The 19218-nt window shown below is 45.2% G+C and overlaps 1 protein-coding gene across 1 annotated transcript; it reads right to left on the minus strand.

Annotated features, from left to right (window-relative positions):
* Positions 1-12602: 12602 nt before the first annotated feature.
* Positions 12603-12973, minus strand: LOC132491588 (large ribosomal subunit protein eL30-like). Its single transcript, XM_060100453.1, has one exon. It carries the CDS (start codon positions 12969-12971, stop codon positions 12603-12605), a length of 369 nt encoding a protein of 122 aa, XP_059956436.1. The 5' UTR covers positions 12972-12973.
* Positions 12974-19218: the final 6245 nt, after the last annotated feature.

Raw genomic sequence — 19218 nt, forward strand, 5'->3', positions numbered from 1 at the left:
GCTGCTCTGGTTAAGAGCCTGGACTTTGATATCAGGCAGACCTCAGACCTGGCATCTAAACACTGCTGCTTACAGACTTTCTAACCTTGAGCAAATCACCTACCTTCTCCAAGCCTCAGTTTCCTCAACTGTAAAATGGGCAGGGTAATGCCTACCTCATAGAATAGTTACGAGAATCCAATAAATTAATGCATGTAAGGTGCTCGGCCTGGCATCTGGTTCCCGCCAATGCTGCCCATCACTACCGCTACCTTTTGTGAAGTCACCTGGGGGCAAGCAACTTGGTCCCACCGAGCCTTGGTTTCCTTATTCACAAAATAGGGCTATGGATAACCTCCTCCCTGGGTTGTTGGGAGGATTAAGGGAGTCAGCAAGTGTATAGTCCCTTAGACAGTGACAAGCAGCCAGATGATGCCCTCTCGGTGTGTGCTGAATTGGAATTCTAAGACTCTGGGGCTGGAAGGAGCACTCATGTCATCCCTTTCCAACACCCCCTCTACCTAGGTGCCTTATGTCTGCTTGAATGCTTCCAGTGATGGGAGACTCATCACCTCTGAGGAGCCTGCCCCTTCTTGCTCTGTTCAGCTCTGGCTATGACAACACCCTTCTTTATGTAGGGCTAAGATTCATCTCCCAGTAGTTTTCCAGCCAAGAGTTGAACGTATTCCAAACCTTAATTTCCCATCACTAACCCTGGGGGCAGTCACTAACTCCTCACTTCCCTTCCCCATGACTTCTGCTAAATGGATTAGTCCTCTGGCCTCTGCAAAATTAGATTCTGCATCTGGCCAGCAGGGGAGGGCAGGAATGCAGGGGAGGGGGAGGGGTGCAGCTGAAGTTTTCCTGCCTTTTAGGAGGGCAGTTAACTGCTTCCATGCCAGGGCTAGGATTGTCATGCAAAGCTGGTGATCAGCGTGAGAGGCTGCTTCTTCTGGGATGGGTGATGTCCACATTCGGTGCTCTGTTCATCGAGCCACTGTACATGATGTGGCTGCCTGGCGTGGCTACTCTGTCATGGTCAGAGCAGCACCCACTGGCCGCAGATGGGGAAACTGAGACTCAGAGGATAAGTGGCCAGATGGGGGGCTCTGCCTGTAGATGAGTTCATTCATTCATTCATTCAAATGTTCTTTGAGCCCTTACTCTGGCCTGTGCTGGGTGCTAGGGATACTGCAATGAATGAAACAAAGATAGGATTTTGCGCGAGGCTAGTGGTAAAGGTAAATAAAGAGGGAGACACAGAGGGGGAAATAATTTATTTTCCCAGCAAGCTGGAAGGATGGCTTGTTCATCCATCCATCTCTCTATCCATCCAGCCAGCCAGCCAGCCCACCAACTTGTACTGAGGGCCTAAAATCAGGGGTCCCCAGAATCCAGAGGTGCCCAGCATCAGGACCCAGTGACAGATCTAGACATCAGTTACTTTCGCTGTGCAGCATCCTATCTTTTCTTGGGGCAATAGTATCCTGATTTGGCTTTGGGGGACCTTGTGCCCCTACCCACGTGTTTCACAGTAGCAAACTCCATCTCCCGTCTTGGGGGTGAAACCCATCACCTAGTCTAAGCCCAATAGTGCTTTCCATGATTCCCGCCATGTCGATCAGTTCAGGGATTGACCCTATGTCAGGCTCATCGGGACCAACAGATCTCAATTCCAGGACTTTGACTTGAGATATAGAGGAAGAGCACTGTGCCTTTCATGGGACTTGGTGTTGAGGTGATGGGAGCTTCTGGGGGTCACGCCCAGGGAGCTGGAGAACAGAGCCAACCCAGGTGAGGCAGGCAGGGGCCAGACTGAAGCCAGATCTATCCATGATGTAAGCCATTTTTTTCTTTAAGGTAGTCTGGGTTTTGTGTCATTTTCAACAGAAGAGGCCACCTGATTCCAGCACAGTCCCCGTCCTCCCAGCTGACCCTGGGCGGGCATCAGAGTCTTTGGTTTCTATTGCTGCCCCACCACCTCCTGCCCACTGCCACACCCACAGAGCTGACTCTGACTCCCCACTCTCCAAGATGAAGGATGCCTCTCTCAGCCAGCCTCAGGGAGTCAGGCTTCTCAACCAAGTTCAGTTCATGGCAGCTTAGCTTCAGCCTCTGTTCTCCTCTCTGCCCCAGAACTTGCAACACGCCCCCTGTCACGGAAGTTCCCTTCCTTGGGCTGTCCCCTGAGGATCCTGCTTGCTGAAGATGCTTCCTCTGTTGGGAAATGGCCTCTCCATTCCCACAAGCCCCTCTCACTAGAAGTCAGCCCTCCACCTCCTCCCCTCCCAAAGTTTGCCTCCTAAAAATACCTCCAGAATCCATCCCGCCTCTTCCCGCTGAGGATACCCTGGCCCAGGTCCCATCCCTTGTTACCTGGACTCTTGCATCAACCTTCTTCTACTGGTGTCCTGGCCTCCAAGTCATCATCAGCGGAGGTCCATCATTTGGGACTTCATAGCTCCAGAGAAAATTCCTTCAGTTGCTTGCTTGGGGGTAGGGCATGAAGGAACACTTACGGCTATTGGCATTCTGGGAGCAGGACAGGGAAAGAGGGCTAGAAGTCCCATCACTCAGGATGCATATCCCTTAATCCCTGTTTCAGTCTGATTCTCTGCTGTGCCTGATATTTGCAAGCCTTTGCAGTTCCTCCACGAAGAAACTAATATTCTTATGCCTGTGGGTGAAGTCATCTATACCTATAAGACCTGAGGAACACCTGTTCTGTGTCCAAGCTTCCCACCAGACCTGGTCCCTCCATGACCCGGGGCTCCGGGATGCTCAGGACCAACAGGCTGGCTCCTCCTCCTCTCCTCTGCAGGCACATCAGGATGTAGCCACGAATTTACATGCTACTTCTCTGTTAGCATCCCATCTTCCAGAGGTTTGTTGAAATCTTCTTTTCTGATCATGCCTCCTCTCCCAGCTTCTTTGTCATCATGGGCTGGTATATACCTGCTTTTCCCTTCACTGTCAGTTTGGTGGGGCCTGAGGAGGGACAGGGGACAGATGCTTGGGTCAATACCATGTCCAAGTGGCTCTCAGTCAAAGTCCTACCTCCCACTCTCTCCTCATCCCTTCCCACCTGGCTTCTGCCCCCAACCCTCCCCTGAAACACCCCTTATCAGGTCTCTAGGACCAGATCCATAGGACCACTTTCTGTTCCCACATGACTTGATGTCTTGGTAATGTTTGGTACTTTCAGATTTGTTCTCTTTCCTCTCTGTCCTGCCTTAGCTTCCGGGGTCGGGGGGACATGGTGTCACGAAGACCCTTCCTGTGTTCCTCCCAACCTCTGTGCAGCCTCTGGATCTAGTTTGCTGGTTTCTCTTCCTTCCGCTTCCTCTAAACAATTATTATTTCTCAGGGTTCCCTTCTCAGCCTCCTTTCCTTCTCACCCCATAGAGTTTCCCCGAGCACCTCTTCCAGTCCCATCGTTCCAGTGGTTTTGCTCCAAAAGCCGAGCTCTTCCAAATGCTGACTTCCAGCCCCGGCCCCTCATCTGGACTCCATCACCAGCTGTCTCCTGGACCTCTCTTCTGGGATGTCCGCATGTCAAAAGCTGGCCTTGGCTTCTCCCTCCCCCCAAACGTGCTTCACTTCCTAGGAAAGGCCACCATCATCTGTTTAGTTGCCCAGAACTAAAGGTGTCGTCCTTGACTCTCCCGTTTTCTCAATTTGCACACTCAATTGCTCACCAAGGCCCACTGACTTTACCTCTTTAATAAATCCCTCTCTGCCCACCCACTCTTCATCCCTAAAGCTTCTCTTAACTGATCTCCCTGCCCCCTGCATTCCACCATCTCCTGTTAAAATGCAAATTTCACCACATCATCCTCTTCTGAAAAGTCTCTAATGGCTCCCCATGACTTAGGTATTGAGTCCAAATAGCCCCCAAGGATGGAGTTGCCAGATTCAACAAATAAAAATACAGGATGTCCAGTTAAATTTGAATTTCAGATAAACAATCTTTTTTTTTTTTTTTTTTTTCTTTTTCAAGTGTATGTATGTCCCATGTTAATATCTGGCATCTGTACCCTTTCCACACCCCAACCTCATTTCTTGCTGTGCTGAATTTCACATCTGACATTCAGGACAGACTGAACTGTTTGACCTTGAACTGCCCAGCTGGGTCAGACATTTCCTCATCAAGAGGCTCTTCTTACCTGCTGCTCCCCCAACCAGAAAGGCCACGTTCCCTTCTTGTCCTGACCAACCTCTGTTCATCACTGGGGTCCCCTCCCCCAAGAAGCCTCTCTGCTGCCTCCTAATGGATTGGGCTCCTTCCCTGGGTGACCAGAGGCCCCTGTTTCCCTGGATGACAGCACTTTGTCAGCTGGTTTGTCCCATCAGTTTGCTCTTTTTCTCTCTCCCCTGCAGACAAAGAGCCGCCAGCAACTCTGCCAATTTCCCCGCCCACATCTGGCCCAGCCCGCATGGCTCCACCCAGCTGGAGGCTCCCGTGGGCCTGGAGTGTTGGCCAAGACCCCAGCTTTCTTTTTGGTCCCTTGGCCTGGGTCCCAGTCTGATGGTTCACACTCTCTCCTTGCTTGAGTTCCCATGAAAAGTGGCCTCCACCCGTAGCCCCCTGCCCAGGGCCAGATTACAAGCTGCTGAGACAATGGAGGCTCCAAGCCAAGTTTCCAACGAGCCTGCCATGATATCCCCACAGCATCTGCCTGTGCATCTGGGGGCAGATGCTGGCAGCTGAGGCCACAGAGAGCATGGCTCCTCTCACACTGGGCATGCCCAGCCCTGAGGTGGGTAAAGGGGAGGGAGCTCAGACTTAAAGTTAGGACAGTGGGTTTGAATCCCAGCCCTGTATCTTTCTAGCTGCCTGCAGATGGGCCAAATGAGCACACACACACACCCCCTCCCCACACCTCATTTTCTTGTCTGTAAAGTGGGGATAAAAATGCTTATCTCACAAGATATGCTATCAAAGAAGAGTGCTTAACATGCTCAAGAACACGCAGCAGCAAACAGGATGCTGCTTTGAACTTCACTTGCCTTGCTCAAGGCTGGTGGTAGCAGAACCCAGGGACCAGACCCCTCCTGGCAGCTTTCTACTCCCAGCATCACTGACTGGGCATCACTAATTGGTCTCGAGAGGCTTTATTCAGAGAAGAGAGGAAGAGGGTAGTCAGACCCCACTCTCCACCCCCGCACTGGCTCCGCTCGGAGGAGACATCATCTCCACTGTGAATCAACAGCCCAGGTGAGCGCAGGAGAGCTGAGGAAGCAAGCTGAAGGTGAGGATGACTAAATAAGGAGGGAGTAGGGCTTCCCTGGTGGCGCAGTGGTTAAGAATCCGCCTGATAGAAATGCACAACCTGCCAAGACTGAATCAGGAAGAAATAGAAAATATGAACAGACCAATCACAAGCACTGAAATTGAAACTGTGATAAAAAATCTTCCAACAAACAAAAGCCCAGGACCAGATGGCTTCACAGGCGAATTCTATCAAGCATTTAGAGAAGAGCTAACACCTATCCTTCTGAAACTCTTCCAAAATATAGCAGAGGGAGGAACACTCCCAAACTCATTCTACGAGGCCACCATCACCTTGATACCAAAACCAGACAAAGATGTCACAAAGAAAGAAAACTACAGGCCAATATCACTGATGAACATAGATGCAAAAATCCTCAACAAAATACTAGCAAACAGAATCCAACAGCACATTAAAAGGATCATACACCATGATCCAGTGGGGTTTATTCCAGGAATGCAAGGATTCTTCAATATATGCAAATCAATCAACGTGATAAACCATATTAACAAACTGAAGGAGAAAAACCATATGATCATCTCAATAGATGCAGAGAAAGCTTTCGACAAAATTCAACACCCATTTATGATAAAAACCCTGCAAAAAGTAGGCATAGAGGGAACTTTCCTCAACATAATAAAGGCCATATATGACAAACCCACAGCCAGCATCGTCCTCAATGGTGAAAAACTGAAACCATTTCCACTAAGATCAGGAACAAGACAAGGTTGCCCACTCTCACCACTCTTATTCAACATAGTTTTGGAAGTTTTAGCCACAGCCATCAGAGAAGAAAAGGAAATAAAAGGAATCCAAATCGGAAAAGAAGAAGTAAAGCTGTCACTGTTTGCAGATGACATGATACTATACATAGAGAATCCTAAAGATGCTACCAGAAAACTACTAGAGCTAATCAATGAATTTGGTAAAGTTGCAGGATACAAAATTAATGCACAGAAATCTCTGGCATTACTATATACTAATGATGAAAAATCTGAAAGTGAAAGCAAGGAAACACTCCCATTTACCACTGCAACAAAAAGAATAAAATATCTAGGAATAAACCTACCTAAGGAGACAAAAGACCTGTATGCAGAAAATTATAAGACACTGCTGAAAGAAATTAAAGATGATACAAATAGATGGAGAGATGTACCATGTTCTTGGATTGGAAGAATCAACGTTGTGAAAATGACTCTACTACCCAAAGCAATCTACAGATTCAATGCAATCCCTATCAAACTACCACTGACATTTTTCACAGAACTAGAACAAAAAATTTCACAATTTGTATGGAAACACAAAAGACACCGAATAGCCAAAGCAATCTTGAGAACGAAAAATGGAGCTGGAGGAATCAGGCTCCCTGACTTCAGACTATACTACAAAGCGACAGTAATCAAGACAGTATGGTACTGGCACAAAAACAGAAAGATGGATCAGTGGAACAGGATAGAAAGCCCAGAGATAAACCCACACACATATGGTCAACTTATCTTTGATAAAGGAGGCAGGAATGTACAGTGGAGAAAGGACAGTCTCTTCAGTAAGTGGTGCTGGGAAAACTGGACAGGGACATGTAAAAGTATGAGATTAGATCATTCCCTAACACCATACACAAAAATAAGCTCAAAATGGATTAAAGACCTAAATGTAAGGCCAGAAACTATCAAACTCTTAGAGGAAAACATAGGCAGAACACTCTATGACATAAATCACAGCAAGATCCTTTTTGACCCACCTCCTAGAGAAATGGAAGTAAAGACAAAAATAAACACATGGGACCTAATGAAACTTAAAAGCTTTTGCACAGCAAAGGAAACCATAAACAAGACCAAAAGACAACCCTCAGAATGGGAGAAAATATTTGCAAATGAAGCAACTGACAAAGGATTAATCTCCAAAATTTATAAGCAGCTCATGCAGCTCAATAACAAAAAAACAAACAACCCAATCCAAAAATGGGCGGAAGACCTAAATAGACATTTCTCCACAGAAGATATACAGACTGCCAACAAACACATGAAAGGATGCTCAACATCTTTACTCATTAGAGAAATGCAAATCAAAACTACAATGAGATATCATCTCACACCAGTCAGAATGGCCATCATCCAAAAATCTAGAAACAATAAATGCTGGAGAGGGTGTGGAAAAAAGGGAACACTCTTGCACTGCTGGTGGGAATGTGAATTGGTACAGCCACTATGGAGAACGGTATGGAGGTTCCTTAAAAAACTACAAATAGAACTACCATATGACCCAGCAATCCCACTACTGGGCATATACCCTGAGAAAACCATAATTCAAAAAGAGACATGTACCAAAATGTTCATAGCAGCCCTATTTACAATAGCCCAGAGATGGAAACAACCTAAGTGTCCATCATCGGATGAATGGGTAAAGAAGATGTGGCACATATATACAATGGAATATTACTCAGCCATAAAAAGAAATGAAATTGAGCTATTTGTAATGAGGTGGATGGACCTAGAGTCTGTCACACAGAGTGAAGTAAGTCAGAAAGAGAAAGACAAATACTGTATGCTGACACATATATATGGAATTTAAGAAAAAAAAATGTCATGAAGAACATAGGGGTAAGACAGGAATAAAGACACAGACCTACTAGAGAATGGACTTGAGGACATGGGGAGGGGGAAGGATAAGCTGGGAGAGTGGCATGGACATATATACACTACCAAACGTAAGGTAGATAGCTAGTGGGAAGCAGCCGCATAGCACAGGGAGATCAGCTCGGTGCTTTGTGACCGCCTGGAGGGGTGGGATAGGGAGGGTGGGAGGGAGACGCAAAAGGGAGGGGATATGGGAACATATGTATATGTATAACTGATTAAATTTGTTATAAAGCAAAAATAAATAAATTAATTAATTAATTAAAAAAAGAAACACCTACAGGCACCATGACAGTTCCAAGATGGAACATAAGGATCAAAAAGTGGGCTGTGGCCCAATTCCAAAAAAAAAAAAAAGAATCCGCCTGCCAATGCAGGGGACACAGGTTCGAGCCCTGATCTGGGAAGATCCCACATGCTGCGGAGCAACTAAGCCCATGTGCCACAACTACTGAGCCTGCGTGCTGCAACTACTGAAGCCCACGTGCCTAGAGCCTGTGCTCCACAAGAGAAGGCACCACAATGAGAAGCCCACACACTGCAACGAAGAGTAACCCCCGCCCGCCACAACTAGAGAAAGCCCACGAACAGCAACAAAGACCCAGTGCAGCCAAAAATAAATAAAAATAAATAAATAAATTTATTTTAAAAATAATAATAAGGAGGTAGTAAAGGACAGAGGACAAAGCATTGGGTCGGGAGAGCTGGAAAATTCGGGGCCTCCTCCCTCCTCAAGTTTGTCCCCCTCTGCCCTTCCTCTCTGTCCCTCCTCTCTGCCCGAGCATGCTTCAGAGTCCAGCTGAACTGTCATTGCTGCAGTGCTGGCTATGCTGACCCGGCCTCCGCCTCAATGGGGCAGGTTCCCCTGTAAACATTCTTGGGGCACTTCTCAGCGCTCCACGCTATTTATATCAGTTATTTACTGGTGTCATTAGTTACGTCCCAAATTGAACATGCAAAGAGAGAAAAGAATGGGAAAAAGAAGAGAACAGAATATCCAAAAACTGTGGGACAATTACAAAAGATGTAACACATGTGTAATGGAAATCCCTGAAGGAGGAGAAGAGATTTTGGAAGTAAGAATGGCTGAGAATTTTCCAAAATTAATGACAGGCTCTCTCTGCCACCCCCTTCCAAACTGTGAGTGCCTCAAGGGCAGGAGTCTGTCGGTTTGCAAATAACAATAACCAAAAATGTTTAGGATGACATGTTTGAAGTATTTTGTAAAAATTACATATATACACACAGCCGTTCAGTTCCAACTCCAACGTGTGGAGACGTCAGGAGAGGACTTGCCTGGTGGTCCAGTGCAGCTAAGACTCCGTGCTCCCAATGCAGGGGGCCCAGGTCCAATCCCTGTGGTCAGGGAACTAGATCCCGCATGCCACAACTAAGAGTCTGCATGCCACAACTAAGAACCTGCATGCCTCAACTAAGAAGACTGCGTGGGGCTTCCCTGGTGGCGCAGTGGTTGGGAATCCACCTGCCAATGCAGGGGACATGGGTTCAAACCCTGGTCCAGGAGGATCCCACATGAAGCGGAGCAACTAAGCCCATGTGCCACAACTACTGAGCCTGTGCTCTAGAGCCCGTGCTCTGCGGCAGGAGAGGCCATCGCAATGAGAGGCCTGCGCACCACCACAATCGCATCACTGCAACTAGAGAAAGCCTGTGCGCAGCAACGAAGACCCAACGCAGCCAAAAATAAATATAATTAATTAATTAATTAAAAAATAGAAGAAGACCACGTGCCGCAACGAAGACTAGCGCAGCCAAATAAATAAATATTTTTAAAAAGAAAAGAAAAGAAAAAGACCTTAGGAGGCATCATTTCCATCCTTACAGGAAGACCAAGCTGGAGAAACTGCAAATCTTAGATCCATGAGAGAATTGAGTTCACAGGGCAAACCCCACCCCCCAAAAACTGGAGAAAAAGGAGAAAAAAACAGAATCACAACATGATTAGCCTCCTGGGAGAGCCTCTGGAGCCGTAATGGGCAGAAGCTCTTCTGATAGTAATTGACGGATTGCTGGAGGCTCAGTGTGGACTAGGCTGAGAGTTAAAAACTCCTAGATAAAATGTGTGTGGGTTTTATCTCCAGGAGCCTACCGGGTTCTCACCGTGAACACAGGACAGAAATCTCCTCTTGCTTCGGAGCGGGCAGAGGAAGAATAACCATTTTCAAACACACCCAGATCTTTGTCTGTAACAAAGGTTACAGAGGAATCTTTCCCCAAGGAAAACTGCTTTACCATAGTCTTATCTGATCTGGGTAAAAGGCAGATTTCTGTATCACGTGGGGGTGGGGAGTTAAGAAGGTCACAGCACAGGCAGTCAGAACCACTACAAAAATGAAACAGTTGCGATTTAATCTTAAAACTATAGCATGCTTCCCCTCCCCAACTCCATAACAAACGTCAACAGGTATAATTACTAGAGTTTATAGAGCTGCAAGACACAGATGTTATTTAAGAAAGAATTCTTAGGGAGACTCAAAGACAATAGGAGAAAAAACAGCCAGGAACTAGAAGAAACTGAAGCTTGTGGCACCTATAGCTGCAGCAAACATTAACAGCCCAGCTCTTAGCCAGGTTAACATAAAACCTCACACTAAGCCTGATTACCTCAGTTCCTAGTACCAGACACCTCATGGCCAGCTTTCAACAAAAAATTACAAGCCCTGCTAAAAGACAAGAAAAAACATAGTATGAAGAGACAAAGTAAGCATCAGAATAAGACTCAGATATGATACAGAATTTGGAATTGTCAGATAAAGAATTTAAAACAACTATGATTAATATGTTAAGGGGACTAATGGAAAAAGTAGACAACGTGCAAGAACAGACAGATAATGTAAGCAGAGGTAGAAACTCTAAGAATTAAAAGGAAATGCTAAAAATCAAAAACACTGTAACAAAAATGAAGAATGTTGTTGATAGGCTCATTAGTAGACTAGACATAGCCAAAGAAAGAAGCAGTGAGCTTGAAAATATGTCAATAGAAACATCCCAAATTGAAATACAAAGAGAAAAAATTCTTTGCCACTTTTATTCAACGTAGTGTTGGAAGTCCTGGCCACCACAATCAGACAAGAGAAATAAAAGGAATTCAAATTGGAAAGAAAGAAATAAAACTGTCACTATTTGCAGACGACATGATACTATACAAAGAAAATCCTAAAGATGCCACCAAAAGACCACTAGAACTCATCAATGAATTCAGTGAAGTTGCAGGATACAAAATTAATATACAGAAATCTGTTACATTTCTATATACTAATAACGAACTATCAGAAAGAGAAATTAAGAACACAATCCCATTTATATTTGCATCAGAAAGAGTAAAATACCTAGGAATAAATCTAACTAAGGAGACAAAAGACTTGTACTTGGAAAACTATAAGATGACACAAATACAGTAGATGGAAAGATAGATTGTGCTCATGGATTGAAAGAATTAATATTGTTTAAATGACCAAACTACCGAAGGCAATCTACAGATTCAATGCAATCCCTATCAAAACGCCAAAAGCATTTTTCATGGAATAAGAACAAATACTACATCAAACTAAAAAGCTTTTGTACACTGAAGGAAACTATCAACAAAACAAAAACACAGCCTACTGAATGGGAGAAGATATTTGCAAATGATATATCTTATAAGGGTTTAATATCTAAAATATACAGAGCACTCATACAACTCAACATCAAAAAAAACAAACAACCCAGGACTTCCCTGGTGGTCCAGTGGTTAAGAATCTGCATTCCAATGCAGGGGATGTGGGCTTGATCCCTGGTCCGGGAACTAAGATCCCACATGCCACGGGGCAACTAAGCCCGCACGTCACAACTACTGAGCTCGTGCGCTTCAACTAGAGCCCGTGTACCACAACCTACAGAGCCCATGCGCCCTGGAGCCCACGTGCCACAACTAGAGAGAAGCCCGCGCATAGCAGTGAAAGATCCCATGTGCTGCAACTAAGACCCAACTCAGCCAAATAAATAAATATTAAAAAAAAAAAAAAAAAAGGTAGAGGATCTGAAAAGACATTTTTCCAAAAAAAGACATACAGATAGGCAACAGACACATGAGAAGACGCTCAAGATCACTAATCGTCAGGGAACTGAAAATCAAAACCACAGTGAGATGTCACCTCACATCTGTCAGAAGGGCTATTATCAAAAAACAACAAAATAGAAGTGTTGGTGAGGGTGTAGAGAAAAGGGAACCCTTGTGCACTGTTGGTGGGAATGTAAATGCCTAGAGCCCGTCAAATAATTGTTTCCTAAAGTTGCTCCAGTTAGTTGTTTTCTTCCCTATTGCCTTCAGTGTGGTGATGTTATTCATTTGTCATACTGTTGGGTTCATCTGTTACTGTTTGAATAACTTTGGGTGTTCCCCCTGCATCCTGGTTGCATCTATTTATTTAGTCAGCTTCGGAGTATGTGAAATATTGTCATATCTCTATGAGTCAGAGCTACACAAAAAGTCAGAGAAATTCCAATGGTCTTTCTCTTCTCCACCCTGTCTTTGTTTCCCTTTCTTTCTGCCTTGTTCACACCTACCCCCTGTAGATAACCAATCCCATTAGCTTCTGGTTTATTTTTACTGTATTCCTTCTGCTCAAATGAGTAGATACATGCGTATTTTATTATGTCCCTTTGAAAAACATATTTATCTTTTTTTTTTTTAAACAAGCTCTGGCCAGTTTTATTAAAGAAAAATTGTGCATGATTTACTTTTCACCAGTCTGTCTGGCATGCTTCTAATGATATCAGAACCACCTGGATCAATGATAGCAAGTGTGCATACTCTGTAGTATTTTCTACACGCTGTGCCCAATTCAATATTATTGCCACTGTAGTGATGGACACCAGTTTTGGCCAACATGGCATAATACTCTATTTCAGATTTCCTCAAGGCTGGGCAGTTGTTGGCGAGGATGACCAGTTTCGCTTTGCCGTGTCGGATTATTTTCAGAGTCTGCTTGTACCCCAGCATGTACTTTCCACTTTTCATAACCAGTTGGAGCCTAGAGTTGATCGACTCCAGTGACTTTTTCGTCTTCTTTGCGGCCACCATCTTCCCGCCTTAGGTGCGGGACAGTCCCAGCCCACTGCAGCCGCCAAGATGGCCGGAGAGCAAGAAAGGGCCATATTTATCTTGATAGACATTTCTTCCAAGAAGATACACAGATTGCCAACAAACACATGTAAGGATGCTCAACATCACTAATCATTAGAGAAATGCAAATCAAAACTACAATGAGGTATCACCTCACACCAGTCAGAATGGCCGTCATCAAAAAATCTACAAACAATAAATGTTGGAGAGGGTGTGGAGAAAAGGGAACCCTCTTGCACTGCTGGTGGGAATGTAAATTGATATAGCCACTATGATGAACATAGTGGAGGTTCCTCAAAACATAGTATGGAGGTTCCTCAAAAAACTGAAAATAGAACTACCATACAACCCAGCAATCCCACTACTGGGCATATACCCTGAGAAAACCATAATTCAAAAAGAATCATGGGGCTTCTCTGGTGGCGCAGTGGTTGGGAGTCCGCCTGCCGATGCAGGGGACATGGGTTCGTGCCCCGGTCCGGGAAGATCCCACGTGCCTCGGAGCGGCTGTGCCCGTGAGCCATGGCCGCTGAGCTTGTGCGTCCAGAGCCTGTGCTCCGCAACGGGAGAGGCCACAACAGTGAGAGGCCCACATACAGCCAAAAAAAAAAAAAAAAAAAAGAATCATGTACCACAATGTTCATTGGAGCTCTATTTACAATAGCCAGGACATGGAAGCAACCTAAGTGTCCATTGACAGATGAATGGATAAAGAAGATGTGGCACATATATACAATGGAATATTACTCAGCCATAAAAGGAAATGAAATTGAGTTATTTGTAGTGAGGTGGACGGACCTAGAGACTGTCATACAGATTGAAGTAAGTCAGAAAGAGAAAAACATATACTATATGCTAACACATACATATGGAATAAAAAAAAAAAGTTCTGAAGAACCTAGGGTTAGGACAGGAATAAAGACACAGACATAGAGAATGGACTTGAGGACATGGGGAGGGGGAAGGATAAGCTGGGAGAGTGGCATGGACATATATACACTACCAAACGTAAAATAGATAGCTAGTGGGAAGCAGCCGCATAGCACAGGGAGATCAGCTTGGTGCTTTGTGACCACCTAGAGGGGTGGGATAGGGAGGGTGGGAGGGAGACGCAAGAGAGAGGTGATGTGGGGATGTATATATATGTACAGCTGATTCACTTTGTTATACAGCAGCAACTAACACACCATTGTAAAAAAGCAATTATACTCCAATAAAGATGTTAAAAAAAGAAAAAAAATATTTATCTTGAAAACATTTTGCAAATGTTTCTATAAGGTAAATTCCAAGCCTGAGATTTCTGGTGTGTGTTGCATATGTTTCTTGAATTATGCAATTTGCCTCCGCATAGTGGGGTAGGTGCTCAGTGAATATTTGGGGAATGAATGATTTCTTGGCTTGACACTAACGCACTGTATGATTTGGGGAAAGTCTCTTCGTGCTTCTGGACTTCCGTTATTACAACTTTGTAGGCAAGGGAAGGCTCTTCCAGCTCCGATGTTACAGCACACTGTGATGAAGGCAGCAAACTGTACAAGCACACCTCGTTTTATTGCGCTTCACAGATTTTGCTTTTTTTTTTTTTTTTTTTACAAATGGAAGGTTTGTGGCAACCCCGCATCAAGTGTGTCTATTGGTGCCATTTTTCTAACAGCACTTGATCATTTCATGTCTTTGTGTCACATTTTGGTGATTCTCCCAAAGTTTCAAACTTCTTCATGATTTTTTTTTTAACATCTTTACTGGAGTATAATTGCTTTAAAATGGTGTCTTAGTTTCTGCTTTATAACAAAGTGAATCAGTTATACATATACATATGTTCCCATATCCCTTCCCTCTTGCGTCTCCCTCCCTCCCACCCTCCCTATCCCATCCCTCTAGGTGGTCACAAAGCACCGAGTTGTGATCCGTTATCTCTGATGTTACTACCATGACTCTCTGAAGGCTCAGATGATGGTTAGCATTTTTAAGCAATAAGTTATTTTTTAACTAAGGTACACATTTTTAAAGACATAATGCTATTGCACACGTAACAGACTATGGTATAGTGTAAACATAACTTTTATATGCGCTGGCAAAGCAAACAATGTGTGTGACTCGCTTTATTGCAACGTTGGCTTTATTTCGCGATACACGCTTTGCTCTAATGATCTGGAACCCAACCCGAAATACCTCTGAGGTCTGCCTGTGTCTTTGGCCTTTTCCCTCCCAGCCTTTCATGATTCCCCCCACTTCTTGCTACCCCTCTGTTCCATCTCCATAAACAATAACAAAAAAACAATAACAACCACAGTAACGATGGCTACAACTATTCATTGAGCACTTGCCTCGTGCACTGATCTCCTTCAGTCCTCACAAAAACCACCTGTGAGAGGAACTGTTATGATTCCTATTTTAGGGGCGAGGAATTTAAAGCCAGGGAGGTTTCAGTAACTTGCCTAAGGCTGCATCTTTCTAAATTGGGAGCAGGACTTGAACTCTTAGCTGTCTGACGTCTGAGTGCACGTGGTCGTGCACTTGGCAAACCTTTCTCCCTGTCCCCGTGGCGCATTCCTGTAAGCTTGGTTCTTAACAGATCGTTCACAGGGAGATCAGCTCGGTGCTTTGTGACCGCCTGGAGGGGTGGGATGGGGAGGGTGGGAGGGAGGGAGATGCATGAGGGAAGGGATGTGGGAACAGATGTATATGTATGACTGATTCACTTTGTTATAAAGCAGAAACTAATAAAAAAAAAAAGAAAAAAAAAAAAAACAGTTGGTGGTCAATAAGTGTGGGAAGAAGGTAGGAAGGAAGGGTGGGAGAGAGGCAGGTTAAAATGCTGGCTTTCCAAGTCCTCTGTCTCTGAGGTTTCAGAGTGGGAACTAAGAAACTAGAGCCAAGAAAAGAAGGCGGTACATGTGATAACATAGAAGCATCATCGCATGGTACCTGTAGTGACACAAAGATTACATTTTTAGTCCTTCAGTTTCATGGGCATGCAGTAAGCATACGTTAAATGATTTTTGAATGAGTGAATAGTATGAATCAATAAAAGTAATAGCACATTTGCTGGACAACCTTTACAGTTAATAATAAAAAAAAAAAAACAGATCGTTGACCAAATCTCCCATGCCGGGCATTTCCCATTCCTGGTGAATATAAATAGCTGTTCTACTCGCAGGCCAGTCAAAGCCTTTCTCCTTCATGGCTACTCAGGTCTGTACTGGGCTCTGTGATTTTCAACAGAGGATGTCGACTCGCCTGGACTCATGTCAGCACAAAACTGGTTTTGTTCTTGCAACAATCGTAACATCCCATGTATTAATTCTTTGGGCCACACCTTAAGTAGCGTCACCCTTGGGTTTTCAGAGGCAATGTGCCCCCAGAGGGTCTTTCTTCTTAGGAGCAAAGAGGCTCGCAGCCTGGAAAGCATCCATGGACCAAAAGGTGGCTCTGACAGTGAGAACTTCGGCCCTGGAAGAGCTGTCAGGAGCAGGTCAGGGCGGCAGGACCTGCCTGGCCCCTGTGTGTCACACGCAGTCAGTGTTGCTTCTGTGGCTGGTTTGAGAGGCAGATGATCCCCTTTCTGTACGGGGTGAGGGAGCTTGGTCTCAGCTGCATTTCCTTTGGCTCAAGAGGCAAGGGCTAAACGTGGTTTCACTTGTACCTATTATTAGAAAATGTCCCCTGGCAAGGCAGTACAGGAAATGCACAAAGGTCCCAGAGCTAAGGAGGCTCTCTCAGGACACCTCTTTTTTTTTTTTTTTTTTTTTTTTTTTTTTTTGCGATACGCGGGCCTCTCACTGCTGTGGCCTCTCCCGCTGCGGAGCACAGGCTCCGGACGCGCAGGCTCAGCGGCCATGGCTCACGGGCCCAGCCGCTCCGCGGCACGTGGGATCTTCCCGGACCGGGGCACGAACCCGTGTCCCTTGCATCGGCAGGCGGACTCCCAACCACTGCGCCACCAGGGAAGCCCCGAGGACACCTCTTTTCGATGATAAGTGCTGCCCAGGTCTGCTGCCTTACATAACTCCTGAGGCTCTGTTCATACAGAAAGAAGCAATTCGACTCCAATAAAGATCTGTTAAAAAAAAAAAAAGAAAAATGATTGTACGTGAAGTACTAAGAATGCTGCACTGTTGGCCTCCATGCTGGTAGAGGCCCCGGAAATCCTGCTTCCATTTCCTGAGCCAAAAATGAAGGCTTAGTTCTGCTGAAAATGAGGAAAAGAGAGAATTTTAAGAAACGCTGTGGCCTCCAAATTCTTGCAATTCCTGCAGTTTTCAAAAGGTCTTAATGAAAATTAGTACCGAAAAAATTGTTTGAAAAAAAACAAGAGAGAAATGTCCTGATCAGTTCTTTTCAGGAAATTCCAGGTTAAATAAACTGGAACAGAGTCCTCTGCTACAGGACTTATCAGAGCCTTTCATATACTGAAGACTCTAAATCCAAGAGGAAGAGAGGGGCTATGTGCTCATCTGGAGCCTGTGCTCCGCAACGGGAGAGGCCGTGACCGTGAGAGGTCCGCGCACTGCAATGAAGAGTGGCCCCCGCTCGCCGCAACGGGAGAAAGCCCTCCCACAGAAACGAAGACCCAACACAGCCAAAAATAAATAAATAAATAAAGTTATTAAAAAAAGAAAAAGAGAGGGTCTATGACATTTCTCAAACTTGTTTCACTATAGAATTTCCTTTTCCCTCTTTTCTGAAACTAACATTTCAGGAAACACATTGGGAAACTCTGGTGTAAGAATGTGTTTTCCCCCCAAAAGTCAACTTTCCTCAAGGATGTGTAGAAAACATCATTGTCCCCCTCGCGTCCCTCTCAGCTTGAAACACTGTTCCATCCCTGAGACAGCCCAGCCCACCCAGCCCACGGGTCCTGGAATCAACTGTAGTATTTGTTGAATTCTAGTATGAGTGGTGGCTCAGCTTGTCCAGTCTGTGTGGCTGAGATGCCTCAGTTCCCTACTTAGTGCTGTAGCTCCCAGCCTGAATGGGACTATCAGGAAACTGCTATAAAGGGTATGACTCCATAGACTTCTGTTCTAAGCTGGGCTCTGACCCTCCCCCCTCTCCCCCACCCTATACCCTATGATCTACTGTACTGTTTTGCTCAAGCTTTGACATTAAACAGAAATGGGTTCTCATTTTGACTCTGCCACTCCCCAGCCATGAGAACTCGGGTGTTATAAGACCCCTTTTGGGGTCTTAATTATGCCCACATTATCAGACTAGTACTAGATAAAGTATGTGATGAGCTTAGGCCAGTGCTAGGCACACAGTAGGTCTCATAAGTCCTCTCTGGTTGAGTGATCCCAGCTACACTGCTGACTGGCTGTGTGTCCTTGCGCAATGGACTTCTTTTTTTGTTTTTGACATTGAAAATAGAAATATCACTTTTATTGACAAGATAGGGCCACAGTGGGCAGCTCCACAGAACACAAATAAGCAGTCCCAAGGTGAGAGTGTAAAATTGCTTCAGACAGGTTATTATTCTTCACCCCCCTCTTCTCCCTCAGTGCTATCGGCTCCAACCCCCTCATAATCCTTCTCAAGGACAGCCATATCCTCACGGGCCTCAGAAGACTCTCCTTCCTCCACGCCCTTACCCATGTACCAGTGAACAAAGACACGCTTGGCATACATCAGGTCAAACTTGTGGTTCAGGCGAGCCCAGACCTCAGCAATGGCTGTGGTGTTGCTCAGCGTGCACACAGCTCGCTGTACTTTGGCCAGGTCTCCACCAGGTACCACAGTGGGAGGCTAGTCATTAATGCCAACCTTGAAGCCAGTGGGGCACCAGTCCACAAACTGGATGGTATGCCTAGTCTTGATGGTGGTAATGGTAGCATTGACATCTTTGGGAAACATATCGCCACGGTACAACCAGCAGCAAGCCAGTGCCATGGACTTCTTGACCCTGAGCTTCCGTTTTCTAATCCCTAGGGTAAGAATGATCATGCATATTTCAGCAAGCCATTGGGAAGTTGAACGAGATAATGCATGCAAATGCTCTTTGGAAGCTATGCAGTCCTGTAGAGTTATAATAACCATGGTAACAACAATGCACTAGTGAAATGTAAAGTGGCTACACCACCAGGAACCCATTCTAAATCCCTGAGGAATTCTGTGTGCTTGGCACTAATTCCTATGGACTGACAACCATTCATCCCACAGATGCTGTGAGCTGCCAACTCTAGGCCAGATTTCAAGCTTAGGCTGG

This window comes from Mesoplodon densirostris, chromosome 6 (genome assembly GCF_025265405.1).
Source record: "Mesoplodon densirostris isolate mMesDen1 chromosome 6, mMesDen1 primary haplotype, whole genome shotgun sequence".
Lineage (NCBI taxonomy): Eukaryota > Metazoa > Chordata > Mammalia > Artiodactyla > Ziphiidae > Mesoplodon > Mesoplodon densirostris.